A 24,882-nucleotide genomic window follows, 5' to 3' on the forward strand; every position below is an offset into this window, starting at 1 on the left:
TTAGGAAGGAAGGTTAGAGGAGAAGGTCTTTGTGATCCATTGGGGATGGAGTCAGACAGGAAGGGGAGACCACAGTGGGTTTCCTGCCTCAGAGCTGGGGGTGAGACTGAGTTGGGTGTAGGGATTGGATCTCAGGAGCAGCAGGAGAGGTGTGGGTTTGCTCTTGGCCTACTTGTTTGTCCTGGCCCTTGGGTTAGCCAGGGGTGCCTGCTGGGATTGGGGTCTGGGACAAAGCAACAAGTGTGGGGTTGGTGGCTGTGGAAATCAGAAGATCTGTGAGATGCATAGGAAGGGGGGGCGTGATCTGGGGATGAGACTGGGAGATTAGATCTGGGGGAATGGCAAGAGAAAAGAAGGGCAATCTACCTGGTTTTCTGGCAAGTGTGGCCTTTACTTTTATTTTTATTTGCATCTGTGTGTGTGCCATGTGTGTGTGGTGGGTGGTGCCTCTGGCGTTTGGAGAACAGCTTTGGATTCCCTGGAGTTCAGTTACAGGCAGTTTTGTTTGAGTTGCCTGACCTGGGGTGCTGGGAATCAAACTCATGATCTCTGGAAGAGAGCATTGAGCACTCTTAACTACTGAGCCATCTCTCCAGCCCCAGTTTTTGCAACTTTTAGTGTCTACCATATGTGAGAAAAATATTAACTTTAAAGGGATGTTATCTTAAAAAAAGAAAAGGTCAGGAGCTGGAGAGATGGCTGAGCGGTTAAGAGCACTGGCTGTTCTTCCAGAGGTCCTGAGTTCAATTCCCAGCAACCACATGGTGGCTCACAACCATCTATAATAAGATCTAGTGCCCTCTTCTGGCCTGCAAGCATACATGCAGGCAGAACACTGTATACATAATTAATAAATAAATAAATCTTTAAAAAAAAAAAGAAAAAAAAAAAAGAAAAGGTCTTGGGGGCGTCCTTATTTAAAATGCAGTGGGATCCAAAAGGAAGTGAGTTTTTTCCTTCAGGTAATGGTAGAAATGTATGGAGACACTCTTTGTTATAAGGACTCAAGAGAAGGTGCTACTGGGCCTGGGAAGGGAAGGGTTAGATGTTGTACCATACACAGAGCACCTCCCACTAAAGAAGAGAAATGCTAAGATTATTTTCACCTGAAATCTGTGAGGCTTCAATTTTATAAACAGTGTCTATTACATGTAAAAGCAAATGCATTTTTAATAAAACTTCAGGGGAAAATAACAAATTTATGAGACTCATAAGCTGGGTTTCTTGTTTAACTACATTCTTTAAGCCTGTGCAGTTTGCCTCTTAACATGACATTCTCAATATCCAGTCATTGTTTCTGAGCAGAAAACACGCTTGTTTAAGCTGCCATAAGATACAACTTCAAATACCCTTGTCCCTTGAAGAAATAAAGTACTCAGAAGGTGGAAGTGTTTAAACTAGTTCCAGATGGGTCTGAATGCTTTCACTAGCAAAGCATGCCCACTAGTAAAATAGCACATTGTAAGCAGGAAGAATGGGGAAGATAACTGTGACACTGTCATTCCTCCAGTAACCAAGCTCCTAAAACATCCCAGATGCAAGGAAATAAGAAACATCTGTCCAGGTTCATGCTTCTAATCTTAGCATGCTTCTAATCTTGAGAGGCTAAGGCTGAGGATCATGTGGGTTCAAGGCTAACCTGGACTAGATAGTGAGTTCCGGGACAACCAGAGCTACAGAGTGAGATCATGTCCAAAAAGGCAGCGGGTGGGCGGTGGGGGGAGTGGGGGTGGAGTTCAAAACTATCTGATAACAACAGAATATGTTTAGCTAATATTAATATATTAAGTTCTGTGATGGCTAATTTGTCAGTTTGATTAGTGTATCTGTGAGGGTATTTCCAGAGGTTGCTTGTTTTGTTTGGTTTTCGTTTTTTGAAACAGGACGCCTGTGGAAGCCAGGATCTACATCCTGGGTCAGCTTTTAGAAGCCTCAGAAAATGGAACTTCTGCCATCATTGGCTCTTGAGGAATTAAAGTCCGTGAGGTAGAAATTAAAGTTGAAATGAAAGGCAGAGGGACTAAGGGGTCTTGGCATTGGGAAGGAACTCCTCACCCCTGTTATCAGGAAATCAAGGAAATCTCAGAAACGGGATTACACATTTGTCATCAAACATGCTCTGACTTCCCCTCGACTCAGTGTCTAGACTTCCTTAACCTTTTGACCTTCGCTTTCATCTACTCAGGCTATTCACCTGTACCACATGCCTCATATATCACCTTGTGATCTCATTTCCTAATGAAAAGCTCTTTAGAAAAGAGAAGCATACCAAAGCTTTTCATGTAAGCTTTTAAACCTTTGGCACTGTAACTCCAAACATTATCTATTGTTTTATTTTGTTTGTCTACCTGAGACAGAGTCTCATGTAGCCATGCTGGGCTGAAACTCACTGTGTAGCTGAAGATAGCCTTGAACTCTGATCCTCCTGCTTTCTCTATACAGTGCTAAGATTATAGGTTCTCGTCACTACAAAGGGCTGCACAAATAGCTCCTGTAAACATACTTAAATGTGACTCTCTTTAGGGAAACCTCACTCACTGCGTAGTGCTGGCTGGCCTGAAACTGGCTCTGTAGACCTTGAACTTACAGAGATTTTGCTGTCTCTGCCTCCCAAGTGCTGGGATAAAAGACATGCTTCCCCATGCCAGGCTTGTTTTGCTTTTGTTGGCAGGCTCTCTTGAATTCAGGCTAGACTCCAATCAGCCAGACAACCAATGGAGGATGACCTTGAATTCCTGATCCTACACCTTCTACCTCCCAAGCTCTGGGCAGATGCTTGCCTCACAAGCAAAAGGTGTTGTGTTCAATATCCTAACACTGCTAAAAAATAAACTGAATAAAAACATAAATCGGATTATTAACTTGCCACTCTATTTCTTTGCTCACAATCCCCCAGTGGCTCTCATTCTTTTCGGCTTACATTCCAATTCCTTGCCATTGAGCACAAGACCATGTGTCTGAACAGTTGGCAGCATTTGCCTAAGGGTTTGCAAAAGTCATATCATCATAGGGTGGGGGTGGGAGGAGCAACGATGTGGGGTTTTTTTAATTGTTATTTTTCTCAAAGGATGTTTACTGACACGTAATATTTTTCAAAGATTTAGCACATCATTAAAGTTCTAGTAAAATGAAAATTCTATCAAGTATTTTCTGTACACTCAAGGCTCTTCCTAGCAGCAATGCTTAAAGTACTTCCAGCCCTCAGTGTCCGAGTCAAACATCCATGTCTCTTCCCTCTGTCCACCGCCTCCTATTACAGCTACTCAGTTCTCGATGCCGCACAAGATAAACGGTCCGCTCTTCCATGTTCATATATTAATGAAAGGAACTCTGAAACTCATGTCTGTCTTTAGTACTGTGGAGTGGACAACAAATCTATCGACACGTTTTTATTTTCTTTGCGGGGGAGGGGGTGTAAAGACTGGATCTCAAGTAGTACAGGCTGGCCTGACATTCCAGCTGAGAATGACCTTGAATTCTTGAGGGATTATTTATGCATGTGCCACCACTCCGCTCGCTTTTTCCCTCTTGTTCTATAGCAAATATCTGCTATAGAAACACTCAATCCACTGTCCCTTCTAAGTGAGTTTTAACACACGGAGCTTAAATAAAACTTAAACGATTTACGAATGGTGGTAACTTCCTCCTCTCCAAATTACATACTTTGTTATACACATGGAACCTTTCCAGAGTGTAGCCATGCTCAGCTCACGGGAATAACGGACACTTTCGGAGCTGAGCGACTCTGCTCCATCTACCTTCACGTTTGCAGGTGCCAGCCGGGGTACAGGACGCAGACTCCGTCAGTCACGGGACACCGGAGGCGCGCGCACAGTCGGGAGGCCGTGCCTGAGCATGCGTGGACAGCAGCGCGCAGGCGCGGGACGGCTCGCGCAGGCGCGGTGCGCGCTCGTGGCGGTCCGCCGAGGCACCCGGGTTCCGGCATGCCGGGCCGGCGTCTCGTGGCCGCCTCCCCGGTTACCTGCGCACCATGGAAGGCCTGCGCTGCCTGCCCCGGCTGCTGCCCCGCGTCGTGCAGTCCCGGCGGGCCCTGTGTGCCGCGCGCCTGAGCCCGGCTGCCTGCTGCGGTCGCGCGCCCCCGCTGCTCTCCGGGAGCCCGCCCGGCGCTGCAGGTACGCCGGTCCCGCGGGGCCCCGCCTGCCCTTGGCCCCGCCGTCCTCCCAGCTGCGCGACCTGCCCGGCTCCCCCTGCCCGCAGTTCTCAGGCCAGCACTGCCGGGATGCGAGTGTGGTTTCTTGTTTTGTTTGTTGAGACGGACAGGGTCTCTCGGTGTAGCCCAGGCTGGCCGCGAACTGGCAGCGGTCCTCCTGTCTCAGCCTTCAGAATTGTGCAGTTAGAAGCGTTAGGCTGCTTTTGGTTTTGTTGTTGTTGTTGTTTTTCAATTTAGCGTTTAAGTGTTGTTCGAGCGTGCGTGTGCCTTTCTCTGGGTTTGTGTGTGGAGGTCAGAGGACAGCTTGCCAGAGCCAGTTCCCTCCTGGATCGAACTCGGGTCGTAAAGCTTGGCGACAGGCGTTTTTGCTGGCCGAGCCATCTGCTCAGTAATGGGTTTCGTGACGGTACTTTTATACGTACTTTTTTTTTTTTTTTTTTAAATTATTTTATTTATTATGTATACAGTGTTCTGCCTGCATGTGTCTTTGCAGGCCAGAAGAGGGCACCAGATCTAATTGCAGGTGGTTGTGAGCCACCATGTGGTTGCTGGGAATTGAACTCAGGACCTCTGGAAGAGCAGTCAGTGCTCTTAACCACTGAGCCATCTCTCCAGCCCCCTATACGTACTTTTTCTCGACACCCCTCCCCCTCCTGCTGGCCTTTTTGCCTCCATATGCCCTCTTCTGCTTTCATGTTACAGAATTCTGTTAGGTTGGGTTTTTATTTTATTTATTTATTTATTCATTTATTTATTTTGCTTGTTTTGAGAAAGGGTCTCTCTAGGCCAGGTTGTCTTGGAACTAACTAACTCACTGTGGAGCCCAGACCAAACTCGAAGCTGAGTGGCATGAGCTACCACGAGTAGCAAGATTGGGATGTTACTAGTTCTGTTTATTTTGGGCACATTTATACAATTGCACAGTTGCCCTGGTGTAGGATAGGGAATTCCTAGAAGTGAAGTTGAAGAATCAAGCCAGTGGTAAGCGTTCACCCATGAAGTCTGCTCTTAGACTATGTGAGCAGACAGCCAGGGGAGCTCTGAGAGAAGGAAGAGGAGTCTTTACTGCTGGGACTTATGTCACCCAATGGTGAAATGTGAAGAAAGTCTTTCCACAAATGTGAGTACAAGTTCTGCTCAGAAACAGTTCTAACAGAGCGTGGCTTCTGGTACATTTTTTTTTTCAAATTGTACTTTAAAAGTTCCCAAAATGAGATGCTGTCAGTCAACAGCTCCTTCCCCACAATCAGTCTTTTGGTTATGTGCCTTTTCCTTCAGGCTTTGACAATGCTTGGGAACCAAGTGGTCTGCAAGATGCAGGAACTTTTAGGATAAACATTGAAGTCCAGAGTAGTAATCCTGACACTTCTTCAGTCCCTAGAGCTTGCATGGTGAGAGGAGAAAATAGACACCTGCAATGTGACTTCTGATTTCCACAGTGCTCACACAGCCCCAGTAAACAAATGTACATTTTATTTTTTTACTTTTGCCAGTGCTTGGGCCAAACCCAAGCACTGTGTATTAGACAGGCACAGAGATTGCCTTGGCTCCGGCTGACCTTTCCAATCATAGAGGAGGACAGGCCTCAGATAGTTAACAAGTTGTGTGACTTTAGTGTATGGGAGCCCTGGCAAGGAATAAGAGCAGAATAGTGAGGGAGAACAGCCAGAATCCTAACATAACAAGTGTTTCTTTTCCAGTAGGAAAAAGTTTCAAAATGCAAGACATTCTGAAGGTTCTGTGTACTGTGCGATTGGAATTGAGCTTCCAGGAAAACCAGTCATGCTCACGGCAAATTCATTCTCTAATTTTTTTTCTTAGGTGGTGTGTACCGGTCTAGAACCTCCGATGCCTCTCAAGCTACTTTAGCCAGCGTGGCCCAGGTGTTTGCTGTGGTGAGTGCACCTCATCCAGTAACTTGCAAGAAGAACTTTGTATGTTTATTAAACTCACAGGATTGGATAATTGGCAGAGGTATTGGAGTTGTATTTGGCCAGCGACCCAACTGCCCGAGATTGGTTTAGTGGTCCTCTTGAAGCTTTGTTAATGACTGAGTTTTTGCTGTACAGAACAGGCTGCTCAAATGACTTCTCCTTTCCAGTAGAATGAGAAGTTTATATAGTACATGTTAAGGTTTCCCACCAGCAGCAAAAGCTTCCTCTTGAAACAGGTCTCATGTGACTTAGACTGACTTCAAATTTGCTCTGTGGTCTGGGGTGATCTTGAACTGGTCCTCTTTGCTCTACCTTCTAAGTTCTGGAATTATAGGTGTGCTCCACCATGCTAAGTTTTAATGTGCCACCACACCTACTTTATGTGGTCCTGGGAATTGAACTTTTTGTATGCCAGGCAAGCACTCTACCAACTGAGCTATATTCCCCAGTCCCAAAGCTTCCTTTGTGAACACTCAAGATTTTCTGAATCTGTTTAGAATCCCTTGGAAGCCTCTAGCCATTGAGAGACTTGGAAGATGCTAGAAAGGCAGCAGAGTACAGTATTTGAGTGCATGCCTGAAGGGTGGTTGTGATCTCAACCCTCTGAAGTGATTCAGGAGGAATTAAGTGAATTAATAACACATCTGTTAGAAATTAAGAAATAAGGCCCTTGGTGGCAAAAAGTAACCTAAGTAAAATTATAAATTGTTTTTGCAGCTCATTTTGTAAGTGGTATTTTTTTGGAGCTGAGGATCGAACCCAGGGCCTTGCGCTTGCTAGGCAAGCGCTCTACCACTGAGCTAAATCCCCAACCCCATCATTTTGTAAGTTTTTATAGTTGGAAAAAAAGTTTTAAGAATAAGTGCTTGACCTGAGCCAGACTTCCTGAGATTAAACCTCAGTGTGCTCTCTTGCTGTTGGGGTACTTGGACAAGTAAGTTATTGTGACATCTTATACCTTGGTTTTCTCATTAATAACTAGGAATAAACTGCCATGGGTAATCGTGAGGATTAAAGGAAGCTGAGATAACATCACTGTATTTTAATTTGCTCGTTTGTGTACTAGAAGTAGACGTGCTTTAGGGGCTGGAGAGAAAACCAAGCACTGGCTGCTCTTCCAGGGGACTTGAATCTCACTCTCAGCACCTGAACTGAGTGGCTCACAACCACATTAGCCACAGCTCCAGGGTCTAACACCTCCTGTATTCCTAGCACCTACATAAATGTACAGACACATTCATAAAAAGAAAAACTTACAGCACCTACTTTATAAAAAACTACTTTAGAATAACAGTAACTCACAAAATCCTGAAAATGGTGCCTCAGACATAATAGCCATCCAGTGTGTGTTATTCTTTACAAACCTTTGCATTTAATTAATACTAGCTTCTTGAACTTTAAGACAGGGTCTCACTGTGTAAGCCTCACTGGCTGGCCTGGAACACTTGGAATCAGCCTGCCCCTGCCTCCCCAGTGCTGAGATTGAAGTATACCACTATGCCCAGCTAAAGAACTTTGTTTGTTTGTTTTTTCAAGATAGGGTTTCTCTGTGTAGCTGACCAGGCTGTCCTGGAACTCAGACATCCTATCTACTTCTCCCTCCCAAGCGCTAGGACTAGGATTAAAGGCGTGCACCACCACCACCCTGCTAAAAGAATTGTTCTTTATGGACAATATAAGATAAGAGGCATCTCAGAATTGCTTGTTTCTTTTTTGTTGTTTGGGGTTTGTTTTGTTTTGTTTTGTTTTGTTTTGCTTTGCTTTGCTTTTTTTGAGATAGTCTCACTCTATTGACCAGGCTGAGCTAAAACTCATTGGTTAGCCCAAGCTAGCCTCATACTAATGACAGTCTTCCTGCGTCAGATCCCAAGTAGACCTGAGGCACCATGCCCATTTCTGCAAAATTACTTGGAAAGTAATCACTTTTAGTTAGTTTTCTGAAGTTGATCCATTCCACAATAGAATCAAGCCCAGTCTGTGTAACCCCAGCTAGTCAGGAGACCGAGGCAAAAGAATTTGAGTTTGAGGCCTGCCTGGACCACACAGTGAGCCCTCCCCCCCCCCCCCAAATAAAGTCAGATGATGACTGAAAGAAAATTCTTTATAGGCAAAGTAAGTTTCTCCCAAGAACACTGAACAATCAACTGATTCTGTTGAAAAGAATGAGTTGAGAAAGTGAGCTGGTTACAGAGTAAACATTTTAAATGTCAGTTTTACGTGATGTCTTTCAGAAAAGGATACCATTAAAGAAAAATGATACATAAATCTGAGTAATATGTGTTGTAGAGGAGGTATGTTTTACAGGAACCCTGGAAGGCACCCTGTAAGTTATTATTGGCATAGTTTTCTCTAAAATTTGGCAAATCGTGTGATTTAAGTAGTTTTACAAATTTCCTTATTTTCAGCAGTGAGTATATGTGTTTAAGAAATAAATCTAAGGCAAGCTAGTCTATATGATAAGGACACAAAGCTTTTATTAAAAATGGACCTTGACATTCCTGATGCTTCTGCCCTCCTGTTGATCAGACCTTTGCTCATGAGAAGCAGACTGAAGTGTGTATTGTGGGGTTTGTTGTGGTTCTGCTAACATAGCCCACATTGTTTCCAAAGCAGTAACCCAGAGTGTGTTTCACCAAGACGGTGCGTGGATTGTGTTTACTTTCTTAGGGGGAACAATCCAGCCCTTCACATGTGACACCTTCAACCGTGACTGGTACAAGCGTACAGAAAAGTGTCCCTCTACTGAGCAGAAATAATGTGACCTCGTGTGCTGGGACTGCTGCCGGCACCTTTTCTGTACGTTTCTACTCATTCTGCAGGGCCTGCCAGAGACGTCTTAGCTTTGAGAAGACGTTTAGATTTGTGAGACAGCCACTCCCAGTCTGCTGAGAAGGATAAAAGCCAACAAGGGCAAGGCATCATGTTCCCACCAAGTGACGTCCCCAACCCAGGGATCGTTGTCAAGTCCTTTCCCAGCCAGAAAGTCCTTGCAGCCGCCTGAGATTCCCCTAGCCTGCTGACTGATGAATTGCAGAGGAGGATGTGAGGTCCAAAGCTGACAGTTACATTAGCAAAGGAGAGGAATTTTTTTTTTTTTCTGGCTTCTGCAGCTGTATTTAACTTAAAGTCAGATATGACTTATAACTACATTCCATAATTTTGAGGCTGTATCTCAGAACATAAATATACTGATTTGAAATTGTTTGTTTTTATGATCTATCTTTAGACAAAGTTTGACAAAGAAGGAAACGTTACTTCTTTCGGTGAGTATCTTTATTACTGGAGTCCTGAATTTGGTGGACAATTGGAGATTGTAGTGTTGGAGTGCAGAGTTCTTTGTATTTGCTACTGTGTTGAAGGAGGTCCCTCCTTAACATGGGGCTGGCAGTCCCCGCCTGCAGTTCTCTGCACTGCTTCCTTTTGGCAAGAATCCCTTGGACTCCCAGGGTGTTTGGAGTAGAGCTGAATGCGGAGATGCTATTCCTCCCTTACACAGCCCTCCAATTTCTATTCATTACGAAGCAGGTTTAAAGTAGATTAGGGTGTGTTGTCCATGTGCCCCCCCCCCCCACTGCCATTGCAGTGAGAAAGATGGAGGTGTAAGGCGCTGGGTGGCAGTCATGTGACAGCCCGCCTCTGGACAGCTGCTCCTAAAAATGGAGCTCGGTGTTGCTTTCCCTGTGGCTCCAGTGTCGCCTCTCCCTGCAGCCCCGTGGTCCTGTCCCATCCTTGCTTAGATCCTTGTGTTTGTGCTTTTTTCTTGCAGTCCTGTGGGAGGTGTGGTTTGACACAAATACAGATGCTGCTGTCCCAGCCTATCACAAGTTTCTCTCATCTGCTGTATTCTTAGCAGATAGGAGAATCTACCATGAATATCAACTTTTCTAGGTTTTTATTTGTCCAATAATAAATTACCAAATTCATTCATTCACAGATTCACAGCGCTGAATATGATGCTATAGTGGTAAAAATAGAAAATGTAGGGACTGGAGAAATAGCTCAGCAACTAAGAGCACTTGCTGTTCTTGGAGAGAACCCAGGTTCAGTTCTTAGCACCCACACGGTGGCTCACAGCCATTAGTAACTCTCGTTCCAGGGGATCATTGCAGCAGTCTGACCTCCACAGACATCAGACATGGGATGCACATCTATATATGTAGGCAGAACACTCATACATAAAATAAATAAACCTAAAAAAATCTGGTTAATAAAATTCATGTTCATGTGTTCATGTGGGCTGGAGCTATAGCTCATTTGATAGAGAGCTTGCCTAGAATGCTAGAATACCTAGATTTAGTCCCAGCAACAACTGGATTCGGTTCTGCATGTCGACAATCGTAAGTTTGAGGTCATCCTTGGCTTTGTAAGGAACTCAAGGCCAGGCTGGATGCAAGACAACCTGTCAGAGAGGCAAACTATGTCCAAAGGTAAAAAATGGTTGCTGTAGGTTCTTATCATGCTTGATTGGGGTTTTTATATTGATCCCCAATGGGCTGCTGTGAAATGTTCTAGAAAAATACAGAAGAGAAGGGAAAATTTGAGTTAGCGTGAATCTCCTTTTAAGGTAAGACTAGATATTAAAGACTCACGTAATCCTTTATGATAATAGTAGGAAACTGCTTAGCTGGGCCTGGGAGGGACACTAGGAGCCCATGTTCTTTGGGTTATTAGTGTCGCCTGCTCTGTTTCTCTTATAGAGAGGAAGAAAACTGAATTATACCATGAGTTAGCACTCCAGGCCAGAGACTTGAGGTTTCAGCACGTGATGAGCATCACTACCAGGAACAACAAGATTATCATGAGGATGGAGGTAAGAGCTGCACTGCTGTGTTCTCCAGGGAGTCCTAGCCACCGTGCCTTTAATCCCAGCGCTCAGAGGCAGAGGTGAGCAGATCTCTGTGAGTTCAAGGCCAGCCTGGCTACATAGTAAGTTCTAGGACAGCCAGGGCCTGTGAGAAAGAGATGGAGAGGGAGGAGAGAGACAGGAAAGAAAAATGTTGGAAGGAAGTGGGATTTTTTTTGTTACTGAATGCATTGTAAGAGTAGAACTTGCTCTGCATGGATTATATGTTCAGCAGGCATGGGAACATTTGTGTTGAGAAAATTCTGACTGTGGTCTTTATTGGCCTTTGAATTTAGTCTGTAGTTTCTGGGATTACACACACACACAAAAAAAAGAATCTATTTATAAAGATATAGGGCCTTATGTGGCCAAGGCTGCCTTAAACTTGCTATGTAGCCAAGGATGAGGTTGACCTCCTGGTCATTGCCTCTGCCTCCCCAATGCTGGAATTATAGGCACAAGCCACCACACCAGCTGAAATAGATGTTTTTCCATTTGTATCCTGTTAAGTGCAATTATAGTACATAACCCTGGCTACCTTCATCTGGTTCTCCATGTACACCAGGAATGTCTGTTAAATTTTGAAACCTTAGTTTAAATTTATATCTAACATTTTCTAAAATTGTTGTACTTTACTTGCCTACTCAGAAGACACTGAATGTATTCAATTTCCGTATGATTCAGTTAACATAGACCTCGGTTGTTTGGACCTGTGAAAGCTTATGGTCCGGAAATACATGCGAAACCCATCAGAGGTGTTGGGCCCTGAAATACGCATATACTTGCTTTTTAAATTTGTCTTTGATTAGATTTTTGTCCCATAATTTAGATTTAATCAAAATAATCACAACCAACACAATCTGCTCTCAAAATTTTTTTCTCCAGAAAATATCTTCGTTCTTGTTATCAGTAGCTACTGCTTCTAAACAGTATGTATCTCTTTGTATAGATAAATGTGTATAAGATGAGTGTTAAACTGTGGGACCTAGATGACGGGTATACGACACTGTACAGATAGATGGACGGATACATAACTGTATATCACCTCTCCAGCAGTCGGCTGCAGAGATGGGACAGTGGTTAGAGCAGTGCACTTGTAAGTAACTCTTGCAGAGGACCTGGGTTTGATTCCCAACACCCACAGAGTGGTTAACAGCCACCCAGAATTCAAATCCCAGGCCGTCTGATGACTCTTCTGACCTCCACAGGCACCAAGCACACAGGTTGTACACATATGTACATGCAGGCAAAACATACATAAAATAAAATGAATAAAATCTAATTTAGAGAAAGTGAGTCGTGCGTGCCTCTTGAGTTGGGGCCCAGGAGAGCAGGCCAGTCAGCCATGACTATTGGCAGTATGTAGGGGCTGGGTGGGAGGGTTCGGAGAACGAGTGAGGATGTCCAGAGTAAGAGCAAGCAGGCCTCCTGGGTTTGGCTGGTATCCACATACACTCCAGAAGGAGAGGGAAAGTGATGTTGTTGACAGACTTAGTGAGGAAATCTGCCATTTTGTTGTATTCTCTTCAGAGAGCAGTCTTGAGACCGCAGCTCCCAGGTGCGGGCGGACAGGCACTGGCCCTTGCCAGCCTCCCACACGACCGTTTTAGGGAACTTGATTTTTCACTTATTCCCTATTTTCTTGTGCATGTCTTGGCAGATGTCTCATTGTGGGTTTGAATATTTTGAGACAGGGTTTCAGATACACCAGGCTGGCCATGAACTGCTGTGTAGCATGTCCTTGAACATCTGCTGTCCTTCACCTCCCAGGTGCTGGGATTGTGGGTACACATCTGTGCCACACCAGGCTGGAGTCTTAATAACTGTCTAATTTGTGTAATTCCAGTTGTTCTGAGAGCAACTTATAATTATCAAGACTTATATATATTTGAATTTTCTTCCTTTATAAAATATCCCTTAATTTTATTATTTGTTTTTAGAAAACCAAATGAGCACTGATTTGGTTTAGTTTTAGTCCAAAATTAGTAAAATGAACTCAGTTTTGTGAATTTACTTTTTCCTCCAGCTTGATAACTTGCATCTCGATGAATGTTTTGTGTGTGTGTGTGTGTGTGTGTGTGTGTGTGTGTGTGTTCATCCATTCTTTTCTGTTGCTTTTCCAGTATTTGAAGGCTGTGATAACTCCGGAGTGTCTTCTGATACTAGACTATCGGAATTTAAACCTGGAGCAGTGGCTGTTCCGGGAACTGCCATCACAGCTGGCTGGAGATGGTCAGCTCGTCACTTACCCGTTGCCATTTGAGTTCAGAGCTATTGAAGCACTCCTGCAGTATTGGGTAAGCCGATCTGATGTGTTGTGTGGAGTGAGTGTGAAAACAAGTTAGGACTGACTATTTCAGAGCTGCCTTCCCTGGGCACAGCAGTCCTTTGTGAGGCTCCTCCAGGGAGAGAGAGCTTCATTCTCCAACTTAGGACCCAACCAAGTAGACCTAAAGATTCTCAAGAGGAAACTGACAAAGCACATTCAAATTGGCTCCCTTTGTACACTTTTATGTTTTTTGTTTTTGTCATTTATTTTTGTTTGTTGACTTGGGATCGCCCTGTGTATACCAGGCTGGCCTTGAACTAAGGTGGTCCGCCTGCTCCATCCTCTCTAGTACTGGTACATGTGCGTGTCACATCTGTCTGCACACTTTCACTTATGGGATGAGAATTCAGGAGACCTAAAGTTGGAGTGTAAGTGAACTCTGAGCACCTCACTTCCTTCTTCAAATTAAACTGTATAATGCAAGTGCTCACACATGAGCGCACCATTCATCAGACCTCTGTTTGAAGCAGCTCCAGGAGGTGGCACCTCCTGCTTGGGATCTAGACTGACAGGGGCCACAGTTCTTCTAATGACCCCTGCTCCACAAATCAGCAGGTACTGGGTCCCTGGGAGTTGTACAAACCCAATCAGGGTGGCCACTGCCTTCTTAGCCCCTTTTCATCTTTTATTTTTCCTGCCCCTAATTAGTCTGGATTGCACTGTTCAGGAGCTAGCTGCCATCAGGAGTCAGTGCTGGGAGCATATTAGCCAGAGTGGGAGATGGAGAGGAAATTTAAAAGGTCAAGAGAGCCTGAGTGACCTGGTACCTTACTCTGTTCTCTGCTTCACTTCATGAGGGAACAGAGGTTTCCCCCTCTGCCGGGGTTACGGGAGCAGCAGCAGCACAGTGCAAACAGTAGTGTGTGACAGGCTGGGCTGACCCAGGAGTTCATCATACGGGAACAACGCAGTCTCTTAGTAATTCTTGCCTGTGACATGCGGTCCCTGAAAGATTCCTTTCGGAAAGAGCACTACAGACTCAAGCTAATCATCTCCTCATGGGATCCACTTTCAAATAAAGGAGAGCCCCTCAACCCACCCAGCCTCCCAGCCCTATGAAGTCCAGCCCTCACAGACCGGAGAGTTGGTGTCTCTAGGATAGTGAGACATTAGGTCTGCCTTGATGTCCCACTTCCGGTCTTCTGAACCTGGAAGCAGATCCTGTTATGCAAAATGAAAGAATTTATGGCAGGCCCCCGGATTCTGGGCTGCAACTTCCTGGTTAGAAGATGAGTTGTGCTTCTGAGATAAAACAGCGTGTAAGTAGTAGCATTTATAGTCTCAGTTTTGCTGTTTAATCTGTTAGTCTGGTGTTGTTTGCCAGCTGATGTAGAGGTTTTTCGATTTTTTTTTTTTTTTTTTTTTTTGGTTTTTCGAGACAGGGTTTCTCTGTGTAGCTTTGCACCTTTCCTGGGACTCACTTGGTAGCCCAGGTTGGCCTCGAACTCACAGAGATCCACCTGGCTCTGCCTCCCGAGTGCTAGGATTAAAGGTGTGCGCCACCACCGCCCGGAAGAGGTTTTTCGATCTTGAGTGCTATCCTCTTATCAGTTTATTCCTGTTGAGTATCAGCCATGCCTATTAGCTTAAGAAAAGCATCCTTTGGACTTTACAGTGATTCAGTGTATCTTTTTTTAAAGTCCAAGTCAAGCTTCAGTTTTCTGCAAGCTTCAGTTTTCTGCCACCTCCCAAGGGCTGGAATTGCAGGCACATGACAGTATATCCAGTTATTCGGTGCCGTGGATCAGACCTTCATGCATGCTAGGCAGGCTCTCTACCACCTGAACTACAGCTCCATCCCAAGTTTCAGTTGTTAAAAGTCATTGTCCAGAGCAATTTTGAACAGTCTTCTGTTTACAGAAAACGTAGCTATTCCCAAATGTGAAATGGGTGTTTTGACATGGGGGTTTCAGGACTTTTCCTGAAGATTTATTTTATATTTATTGTATATGTGTATGCACATGTATGTAGGTGCCAGCAGAGTCCAGGGGGTGTTGGATCTCCTAGAGCTGGAATTACAGTAGTGAGCTGCCTGATGTGGTTATTGGGAACCAAATTCTGGTCCTCTGGAAGAGCAGGAAGTGTTCTTAACCACTGAGCCATCTCTCCAGTCCCCAGGATGTCATTAACAAATCATTCCCTAGTCCTACCGTAGCAGCTGTCTGTAGAGGAAGACTGTTCTGAGAGTTCGTCCAGAGCCGGGGACAGCGTTACATGGTGCTCCTCTAACCCAGGAGATGCTTTTGAGGCAGCTAGAAATGGCTCTTCTGAGATGCTGTCAGTATTTTTGGCTAGCACAAACAAATGTCTGTGTTTAATCAGAGGCTTCACTGATCCTAAGTTCTAAAAAGGTTGTTTTAATTCTTATGAAAGGCCATGTTGTTATCTAGATCAACACCCTCCAGGGGCAACTTAGCATCCTGCAGCCACTGATCCTTGAGACCCTGGATGCATTAGTGGACCCCAAGCACTCTTCTGTTGACAGAAGCAAGCTGCATGTCCTACTCCAGAATGGCAAAAGGTAAATATGGGTGGCTTTTCAAGCTGGGAGTTAGAGACAGACACCTTCAGTTCTCTCTGGCTGATGCCTACAGAGAGATGGTTAAGGTAAATGCACATGTGAACCTAAGTGTGATTCTTCTTTGTTAATGGTAACAGCTTTCCATGTGTCATAATTTAATTAAATATACTCTGAGATTTATACTCCCCAACTTTTCTTGAAAATTTAGCAGTTAAGGGCTGTGGCTGTGTCTCAGTGGTAGAGTGCTTACCTGGTGTATATGAGGCCCTGGGTTCAGTTCCCAGCACCACAGAAAAATGTTCAAAACCTTGACAGTTAAAACTTGATGTGGGGAAGGAGTGTGATTGTTAGAGAGATGGCTTAGTGGTTAAGGGCACCCCCCACCCCAGCACACACGCACACATCTTTTAAGTGCTGAGAATCACACGGGTTCTCTGGGACAGCAGTGTGTGCCCTTAACCACTAAGCCATCTCTAACAGTCACACCCCTTCCCCACATCAAGTTTTAACTCTGAACATTTTTTTCTGTTGTACTGGGGACTGAACCCACAGCCTCATACATGCCAGGATTATACCACTGAGCCACAGCCACAGACAGCCACAGCCCTTAACTGCTAAATTTTCAAGAAAAGTTGGGGAGTGCAAATCTCAGAGTATATTTATTTATTTAAATTATGACATGAAGTAATTCAGGGGGTTAGGTTTGGTGGTGAGTGCCATTCCATGTGTGTGTGTTGGGGATGGCGGGGGGATATATGCACGTGCGGGGTCAGGACAACTGGGTAGAATCAGTTCTCTACTTCCACCGAGTGAATCCCACAGATTGAACATAGGTCATCAGGCAACAGGTGCCTTGACTTTCTTGAACCTTCTTACTGGCCCCAATTTTTTGTTTGTTTTGTTTTTGTTTTTGTTTTTGTTTTAAGATTTATTTATTTTATCTTTATGAGTTTTGCCTGCATGTATGTATGTGTACTGTGTGTGTGCCTAGTGCCTGAGGAGGGGTGAAGACATAGGATCCCCTGGAGTTGAAGTTACAGATGATAACCATCATGTGGGTTCTGGGAGCCAAACTCAGGTCCTCTGCAAGAGCAGCCAGTGATCTGAACTGATCAGCCATCTGTCCCTTAAGCCCTCATCTCCAGTCAAAGTTTTAAAAGAGTTTGTTGTTTGTCTAATGTTGAAGTACTTTTATCAGTTATAAATAAGCTCCAGGCTGGAGAGATGGTTCAGTGGTTGATACGATGCTCTTTCTGAGGACCTGAGTTCCATTCACAGCACCCAGATTTGGTGGTCCATAGCCACCTGTAACTCCAGCTCCAGGAAACAACGTTCTGTCTTCAACAGGCACATGCACACATATGGCATAGGCACACACATAGACACACATCATTATAAATAATTAACTTTTTGAAAGAATACTCACGCCAGAAACCTGCTTTGGTGGTTCAGGTCCCAAAGAGGATGGGCGGGGGGAGGTGTCTACCATCTGAGGATGAATCAGGATGGCTGCCAGCATTGCTTAATTGAAAAGTGACTAGACCCTTTATACTTTAAGTTGCACATAGGATTAAACTGGAGACAAGGGGCATGTGAGCTGGGGTGTGGCTTGAGATTAGGAGTTGAGGAATCCAGCATTGACCTTGACAATAGGCACCAGTCATTCCTCTTGTTAGAGATAAGAATGACTGCTTTATCAAGCAGGAGCTTTCCTCAAGCCCAGAGGGTATGGAGACCCTTGTCCAAATGTTTGGCCTTGGGAAAAGGACTTGTTTGGGGGAGCAGACATGATACTATTTCTTAGTCTTACTATATGGGCCTGTTCCCCTCATAACACTCCTAAAAGGGAAGGTCCTGATGTCTTACTCTTTTCCCATTACACTGTACCACTCTGAATTCTCTGTGTTTATTAACTGAACTCTTGCCTTTAATGGCCTCAGGCTCTGGATCTGAATTTCATCCTTGGGATCAGGTGTGTCTAGTAAATCTCTAACTTTCCTGTTCTTGGTGTAATTAGGAGGGCACAGTGGAATTCCTGGTTCCATAGTGTCAGGGATTTTTGCATTTCTAGAATGACATAACCTTTAAAGCCACAAAATCGTTATATGGAGAGCTGTGTCACTGGCTAATCTTACCAGTTGGTTTGGGTTTGGAGTCGTTAATTTGCGTTAATTGTTGAAATGTTTCTTAGCAGTAGATGCTGAGTGCTAGGTGGATCTGCTTGTAAGATGCCCTAAGCCCATTGTTCTTACAGTGAAATGGTGCACATTTACACTGCTGACCTTTGCTATGTAACTATTCTTACAGTCTCTCTGAGTTAGAAACAGACATTAAAATTTTCAAAGAGTCGATTTTGGAGCTTTTGGATGACGAGGAGATGCTGGAAGAACTCTGTCTAACCAAGTGGAGTGACCCCCAGATCTTGTAAGTATTGCCTTGTGTTGTTTCTTCCTTCGGGTGAGGCTGTGTTTGTCTAAAACAGTGAACAGGCCTTTTTTTCACCCTTGGTCACTTTGTCTTGCACACGGCCCAGCTCAGTGAGGCTGAAGGGAGTGCACACTGCATTGCAGCTGCTGGGCTGAGGAGAACATAAACATCACGATTATCCTCAAGGGATGGGTCACTAAGCAACATGTGTGAGATGAGATAGGTTCCCTAGGGAGCAAGGACAATAGTTGCCTGGTAGAGGAGAGGGGGATGAACCAGACAGTGTGGATTGGATTCTGTAAGCCTTGTCTATTATAGACACACCGCTTACACACTTCTGACTTCTAAACCTAGAACTCATTTGCTTTTTAGAAACAGCTCTAATAGAGCATAGTCACTGCTACATATTATAAAGCAGGTTCAAGAAGCATGTATGAAACTCACTGTCTGATCTATAACACTAAATGCATTTAAAAGTCACTGGAGACTTGAATCTGCTCCGGTAGACAGTGGTATGGTTCTAAGTACTCATGCTCTTCATTAGCTGAAAAGCATTGAAAAGCAAGGAAAGGGGCTGGTGAGATGGCTCAGCCGGTGAAAGTGCTCTGTGCTAGCCACTTGAGTGCGAGCCTTGGAAAGTACCAACGCCACAGTTGTCCTCCGACCTCCACACGTGTGCCGTGGTGCACACTCACACACACACACACACACACCATAAACAAAATAATAAAAAAGTTCCTTTTTTTGAATTCCCCCAAGACAAAACACACAACTCTGTCTTCCCAACACTTAATTTGTACAAACATGCTAAAGTAGAGATGCAAGGCTCAGTGTCATTCACATTTACTAAGTCTACCATGCAGCAGAGGCGATGCCTGGTGTAGTGCATCACAGCTTCAGAGCACTAGGATGTGCTCAGGGAAGCGGCTGTCAGCAGTTAGTCCTCTGCTCACTCATCCAGGGAGAGGGGAAAGTGGCTGCTGCTGTATTTGATTGTATTCTAAGGGAAATGCTCTTTTTAATGTGTATAGATGTTTGGCCTGCGTGTATGTCTGTGTACCACTTACATGTTTGGTGCCCATAGAGGCCAGAAGAGGGCATTAGATCTCCCAGAACTGGAGTTCTGGATGATGTTGAGCCCCTATGTGGGTGCTGGAAATAAAACCCAGTCACTTAGAAGAGCAGCCAGTACCCTTAACCACTGAGACATCTCTCCAGCCCCAGGAAATGCTCAATTCAATTTAGTCTGAGTTTTCTTGTGCTTCATAATGGCCTAGGATTTGCACTTTCTCATCAGTATTCACATTTGTATTTTCTAGTCACTAATGGCATGTGATTACATGCCTCTTTTGGATTGGGGCCATGGAGCACAGTGATGCTAAGTCATCTGTGTAGGCTGAGTGCATCATGCTTAGGATCTGTTGGCATAGCCTCTAACAAATTAGATGCAATCACAGCAGATCCAGTAAGCTGGCTTTCTCACTGGCTGCTGAAGTTGGGGGGTCAGTGTGTGCTGGACATGCTCAGGTTTGCTGACTGTTAACCCTGTGACTTGAAGTGAAAAGAGCAGTGCTGGGATTGACCATGCAGAGGAGATGGAGCTGCTGCTTGAAAACTACTACCGGTTAGCTGACGACCTTTCCAATGAGGCTCGGGAGCTTCGGGTCCTGATTGATGACTCACAGAGCATCATCTTCATCAATCTAGACAGGTGAGGATGCCCTACAGAAGGTGGTGAGGACTGGGGTTAGGACTGGAAAGCACTTTTTAAAGGAATGGTTTTTTGGAAGAAGTCACACCATCACATCTGTGACTACTCCATAAGTGGCCTTATTCTTAGTTTCCTCATGCCTGGCAAAAGCCACTGAAGGAATGCATGGTTTATTTGGACTCACAGTCTGACAACGAGGGCAAAAACTTGACGTATCTGTTCATGTGTCCTGTCAGGAACCTGTCCGAGTCCCCAGCCAGGGAATGGTGCCACCAATGGTGAGGGTGGGTCTTTCCACCTCAGTGAGGAGGTTTGTTTCTATGGTGATTCCAAATCTTGTCAAGTTACAATATTAATCATCTCAGGAGTTGCTTTTGAAGGTGGAGAGTGACCCCGTAGGCCTTCTCTAGTTTTGCTCCTTTGTGTGTTTCCTGGTCTGAGTTGGTTGTTTTCTCTCCAGCCATCGCAATGTGATGATGAGGTTAAATCTACAGCTAACCATGGGAACCTTCTCTCTTTCCCTCTTTGGACTAATGGGAGTTGCTTTTGGCATGAATTTGGAATCTTCCCTTGAAGAGGTAAGAATGTCATTTTTTAAATAACAGGATTTTATTTTATTTTTAATGTTGAGATGATTAGAAGAGATTTTGAAGCGTGACCTGTTATGTTACCGTTCCCATTGCTGTGACAAAGTGCCTGCAAAGGCAACAGAAAGAACGGAAGGCTTACTTTGGCTCACAGTTTAAGGGAGTCATGGTCCAGCAAGGCAGGAAAGGCAAGGTAGCAAAGCATGAGGCCTCCCATGACACGGGCCACAGTCAGGAAGCAGGTGACTCTCTTCTTGGTTAAACCTCTCTGGAAATACCCTCACAGATCTGTGACTCCTGGGGGATTCCAAGTCTAGTCAAGTTAACAATGAAGATTAACCACCACGTCTGCATATTCCACAAAGAGTTAGACACAGCTGTAATTCACTTAGAACTCAGGCAGTTACTATTGGCCTATGTGTGTAGCCTACATCACTTTATTTCCTAGAACATGGAAGTACACAGGAGAAGCTGACTAAAACAGCCACCCTGTGAGGCAGTAGTGATGGGAGATTGTATTTTCAGTTCTGTGTGTCTGGCCCTGTGCCCGGGATTCACATACATAGGGCATGTTTGATGCGGTAATCACAACTCTGAAACAGACAAAGTTTCCCTACTTTGTAGATGAGTAAATAGAGGCTCAGAAAACTTAGTAAATTGCAGATCTATAAAACCAGAGGATTTCAACCCAAAGATAAATAAATGCTCTCTACTCTGCCCTCTTGCCTTTCCATATAATGCCAGGGTTTCTGAAGCCACTGTAGCCTGGTGTTTTCAGGAGCGGTCTTACAAGGCACTTTGATATTTGGCCCTCTGTCCTCTGTGGTTTACTGCTTCTATGGCTGTCACTGTGGTCTAACCAACATCATCTCTCAGGACCAGACATTTGTAAAAAGTGATCTTTTAAAAACTATCTCAGAATTTTACATAGAGATATTCTGGTGCCTTCTGACCGGCCTTAGGATAGTCCAGACTCCCAGGTCTGTGGATATCTAGTCACTTTTCCTGGATTCGCCTCAGACATCTGTAGCCACTCTTGTTTGTCAGCTATGCCCTGGTTCGTTCTCAGAAATGCTGGCCACACAGCTCTCCCCTCGGCTCCCAGCCTTATTGCCCAGTTCACTCCTGTTCACCTCTGGGGTCATAGCTTTTGTTAAGAGTCACGCTGTGTCCATATTCAGGTAGTAACCTGAAAATATGAGGTGCGAAATTCCTCATAATTGTAGACATTTTGAAGGCCAATCACACTACATTGATGTGAAAATTCCATAGCTGGTCTGTTGTGGCTCAGTCAAGATGTGAGTGCACTAAAAGTATTGCATGAAATTATCTTTGGACTAATATACATATATTAGGTGCATGTGAAATGTTTTTCTTTAGACTTCCAAAGAAAATACCATTGTTATGTCACATGTCCACCAAGGGAAAACGTATACAACTAACTGTATTCCTGCCTTTCAAAAGTTAGTGGCTGAGCTTGTAAAACAGAGGACAATTAATGTTAGAATGGTGCTTCCTTCTTATTTTCCCAATTAATATTATAAATACATAAACTGAAACATGTTTTGGTCCCAAGAAGTTGAGATGGGATAACCAACCCATCTAACCCAAGCTAGCTCTGTTTTATGCTTAACTCTAATATTCTTACTCAAAGCCTATCATCCCCCCCCCCAAGAAAAGTGGTTTGGTTTTGTTTGAACTCCCTTTTGATCCAGATGTGGTAGTGCACACCTGTAGACTCAGCTCTTTGGTGGGAGGGGCAGTAGATCTCCTGAGCCAGGAACTCAAGAGCCGGTCTGGCAGCAAAGCCTTGCCTTCATAGCACCCTTCTGGTACAGCATCATGTGCAGTCCTGGGTACAGAAGAACCCAGTTGTGAGAAACTCGAGGTGGGAGTGATCACCCCTGGACTTGGCCTCAGGGCTTCGATGCAGGCCTAGTTCCCTGCTCTTTCTATGGAAGAGCCCTGTGATAACAGAAAGGCTCCTTTTAGCTCTGGAGGAGAGTGTGTCTCTGAAGAGACTAACCTCTGTGATTGGAATGAACCCTTTTTTTCTTTCAGGACCATCGTGTGTTCTGGCTGATTACAGGAATTATGTTTATGGGGAGTGGCCTCATCTGGAGGAGGTTGCTTTCGTTCCTCGGCAGACAGCTGGAAGCTCCTTTGCCCCCTATGGTATGGACTGGGCGCTCACAGCAGCACTGCTGTGGACCGAAATCCTGGGCCCCCAGTCAGGCAGCCTGGGTTTCAGTTGTCACAGGCTTTGTAACCCTGTGCGAGTGAGTCGATTCTTCTAACGCTCCTCACTTTCCCTTCTGTTAATCCAGTCAGCACTATGTGCTTCGTATGATTTGGAAAGTTAAGTGAGCTGAAGTGCATAGCAGTGTCCAACAAATCAGTTAGACATTACTTGGTTTCTTAGAACGCTGGCGAGAATCATACATTAAGGCAGATGCTCGTCACTCAGCAGGGCTTCCCGTAGCCATACTGAAATGCAGCAGTGCTCCAGAGCATGTGAGCACTTCACCTCCTCTCCTCCCATGCATGTGGAGCAGCATGGCTGGAGCAGGTGCGTTAGTGACTTCTGAGAGAGACACAAACTGAAATGCATTTCCTGCTTTATTTAGATGGCCTCCTTACCTAAAAAGACCCTTCTGGCAGACAGAAGGATGGAAGTGAAAAACAGCCTCAGGCCGGAAGGACTCGGAGCAAGCAGGACTGTCCTGGCAAGCCGCTAACAGCAGCTGGCAGACAAAGATTTTTATGCTTCTGAAGCTATTACCGCTCTCTGGTTGAGAAAAAAGATGACTGCTGTTTATGTCTGACTTAAAATACTGTGGCATTCACAATACTAAAACACGGTTGCGTCTTCGGAATTCTGTGAGGCAAAGTACTTTCTTTGTAAAAGGCCAAAATCCTGTGTCCTACCAACCTTGAATACTGTTTTTATGGGCTTTTTAAAGTATAGATTAATTTATTGCAAGATAGACTTATCTAGATTCAGTACTGTTATACATATCAGGAAAAGTACAGCTCTGTGCTGATAGAGCCCAGGAACTTGACAGAGCCTACAGTCCCTGAGCTCACGGGCTGCAGTTCCTCAGACATGGAGTCACGTTCCTATCAACTTCTGACTTGGAAAGAAAGCTGGCAGATCTGTTAGCCTTGCAATGAACTCGGGAATGTCAGGCCTTGACAACCTTATTTTCAGGTATTTGCTCTCTTTTATATATAAGATAAATAAAAAGGAAATATAATTTAATGTCAACATACATGGATTCTGGTTAATCAAGATGGTATTATTTTTCTTTGATTGGTTATAAATAGACTCTTTGGAAGTAAAGTTGAAAGAAAGCGTTTATTCTTACAATTTTATAGCTGTTTTGATCACTGCTTGATTTAAGAGATTGTGTCTTCCCCACCCCCGAAAATGTTTACAGCCAGCTAATCTGTTTGCCTACCTCTCCAGAGTTACCAGATGAGCTTGTCAGACAAGGATAGTTGATGTAAGAAAGGTGGGAGCATTGTCTTCATAATCAGAAGTTTGTGTTTAAAATAAATGGCAAAGCGGGACATGGTTGGTGCTTCACCTGTAATTCCAGTCCTTGAAAGACTGCAGCAGGAGGATTGTGAAGAGTTAGAAGCCAGCCTGGGCTACAGAGTGAGTTCTAGGCCAGTAGAGGTCATAGAGTGAGTTCCAGGCCCACCTGGACTGTAGAGTAAGACCCTGCCTCAAAACACCAAATAAATGGGGCTGGGGGTGCTGCTCATTGTTAGAGTGCTCACCCAGCATGAACAAAGCTGTGTGGTCAGCTCCCTAGAACTGTACAGTAAATAACCAGATTGTTGATACCTGTAAATCTGAAAGCTGCCATCCTAATAACCATTCTGCCTACTTCTGTGTATTTTCTAGAGGTTTCATTAAGTTGTGTGCTCGAACATTACAGTTAAGTGTGCTTCCAAAAGTAGTGCACTTGTAAGATTGTGGTAAAGCCAGGCAACTCTTAGCCTACAAGGTATGAACAAAGAGGAAGTACAACCACCCCAGATGTTGTGTGCCCAATTACCCTAGTGTGTCCCACAAGGATGTCGGGGTTATTTACTGGGTAATTTAGTGACAGGAATAAGAATGTTATTCCAGTAGAAAACGGAAAGTTATAAATGAGCTTCCCTCTTATGTGGGGCTGTGAGAGGCTGGTCCAGGGCAGCGGAGCTGGCCTGGTGTCCCAGCCATGAGATGCTGGAATGTGACCCTCAAGGAACTGTAGCAGCTGAATCTTTTGATAGTGTCCAAAATCATCTTTGATGATGCCTGGGTTCCACACTAGCCCTTTTCAGCATACCCAAGAGCTGCTGTGA

General features: G+C 44.6%; 1 protein-coding gene across 1 annotated transcript; it reads left to right on the top strand.

Annotated features, from left to right (window-relative positions):
* The first annotated feature begins 3,932 nt into the window (after positions 1–3,932).
* On the top strand, positions 3,933–23,801 carry Mrs2 (magnesium transporter MRS2). The gene is made up of 11 exons (XM_059263247.1): positions 3,933–4,133; positions 5,993–6,066; positions 9,332–9,368; positions 10,803–10,915; positions 13,072–13,245; positions 15,668–15,798; positions 18,106–18,222; positions 19,784–19,936; positions 20,397–20,514; positions 22,585–22,698; positions 23,151–23,801. The coding sequence occupies exons 1-11, from the start codon at positions 3,992–3,994 to the stop codon at positions 23,259–23,261; spliced, it is 1,284 nt and encodes a 427-aa protein (XP_059119230.1). The 5' UTR covers positions 3,933–3,991; the 3' UTR covers positions 23,262–23,801.
* The last annotated feature ends 1,081 nt before the right edge of the window (positions 23,802–24,882 follow it).

The sequence above is a fragment of the Peromyscus eremicus genome, chromosome 5 (assembly GCF_949786415.1).
Source record: "Peromyscus eremicus chromosome 5, PerEre_H2_v1, whole genome shotgun sequence".
Lineage (NCBI taxonomy): Eukaryota > Metazoa > Chordata > Mammalia > Rodentia > Cricetidae > Peromyscus > Peromyscus eremicus.